The sequence below is a fragment of the Zalophus californianus genome, chromosome 3, assembly GCF_009762305.2.
Source record: "Zalophus californianus isolate mZalCal1 chromosome 3, mZalCal1.pri.v2, whole genome shotgun sequence".
In the NCBI taxonomy this organism is placed as follows: Eukaryota; Metazoa; Chordata; class Mammalia; order Carnivora; family Otariidae; genus Zalophus; species Zalophus californianus.
The window spans coordinates 65,242,601-65,243,443 of NC_045597.1; the positions used below are offsets into that span (position 1 = coordinate 65,242,601).

The window sequence follows — 843 nt, forward strand, 5'->3', positions numbered from 1 at the left end:
ATTCCTTCTTAGGGCCACAGATTACTCCATTATGTGGCCCTACCCTGGTTTACTCAGGTTACCTTTTGATGGAAATTTGGTTCCTTCTAGATCTGTGCTACCATAAATTGTGCCACAATGACAGACTCATTTTTCTATACTTATACACTTTTGCACTGCTTCATGTTAATATATTATCTGTCCATTATATTTAAAGAAAGTTATGAGAGACCGAGGCCGGGTCACCTTTACCGGGCCGGGCAGGCAAGGGCTTGGCCCTGGCAACCGCGCTGCGATGTGGTTAGAGATCCTGCCTGGGATCGGTGTCATGGCCGTGTGCTTGGTCATCCCCAGCATAGCCACGGCGCACATCCACAGGTTCAGTAACGGGGGCAAGGAAAAAAGGGTTGCCTATTATCCCTATCAGTGGAGTTTGATGCAAAGAGATAGGCGGGTCTCTGGAGTTAATAGTTACTATGTGTCAAAGGGTTTGGAGAATATCAATTAAGGAAGCATTTTCCTGATTGATGAAAAATAACTCAGTCATACTCATCTACCCCTTCTAGAAGGTTATGCAGTGTATTAATATAGTGCATAATAAAAACAACAAAAAAGTAAAAAAAAAAATGAAAGTTATGAGAAGAAAAGACAACTTTAGCAACATGAACAAAGCTAGCAGAGGGAAACCCAGGATGAGAAAGGAAGCAAAGACCTGTAAAAGGGACCTACAACCGTCCAGGGAAGAGTACAGTGAACCAGAATGTGAGCCATGGAAGTGACACCATAAGAGAGGAGAGGACAGACCCAACAGGTATTTAGAAATAGAATTCCAGGAACTTGAGGACTGGTGAGATATGGGGCCTA

The 843-nt window shown here is 43.4% G+C and overlaps 1 protein-coding gene across 1 annotated transcript; it reads left to right on the forward strand.

The window, feature by feature from the left end:
* Window positions 1-274: 274 nt before the first annotated feature.
* Window positions 275-487, forward strand: LOC113920690 (NADH dehydrogenase [ubiquinone] 1 alpha subcomplex subunit 1-like). Its single transcript, XM_035726925.1, has one exon. The coding sequence runs from the start codon at window positions 275-277 to the stop codon at window positions 485-487; it is 213 nt and encodes a 70-aa protein (XP_035582818.1).
* Window positions 488-843: the final 356 nt, after the last annotated feature.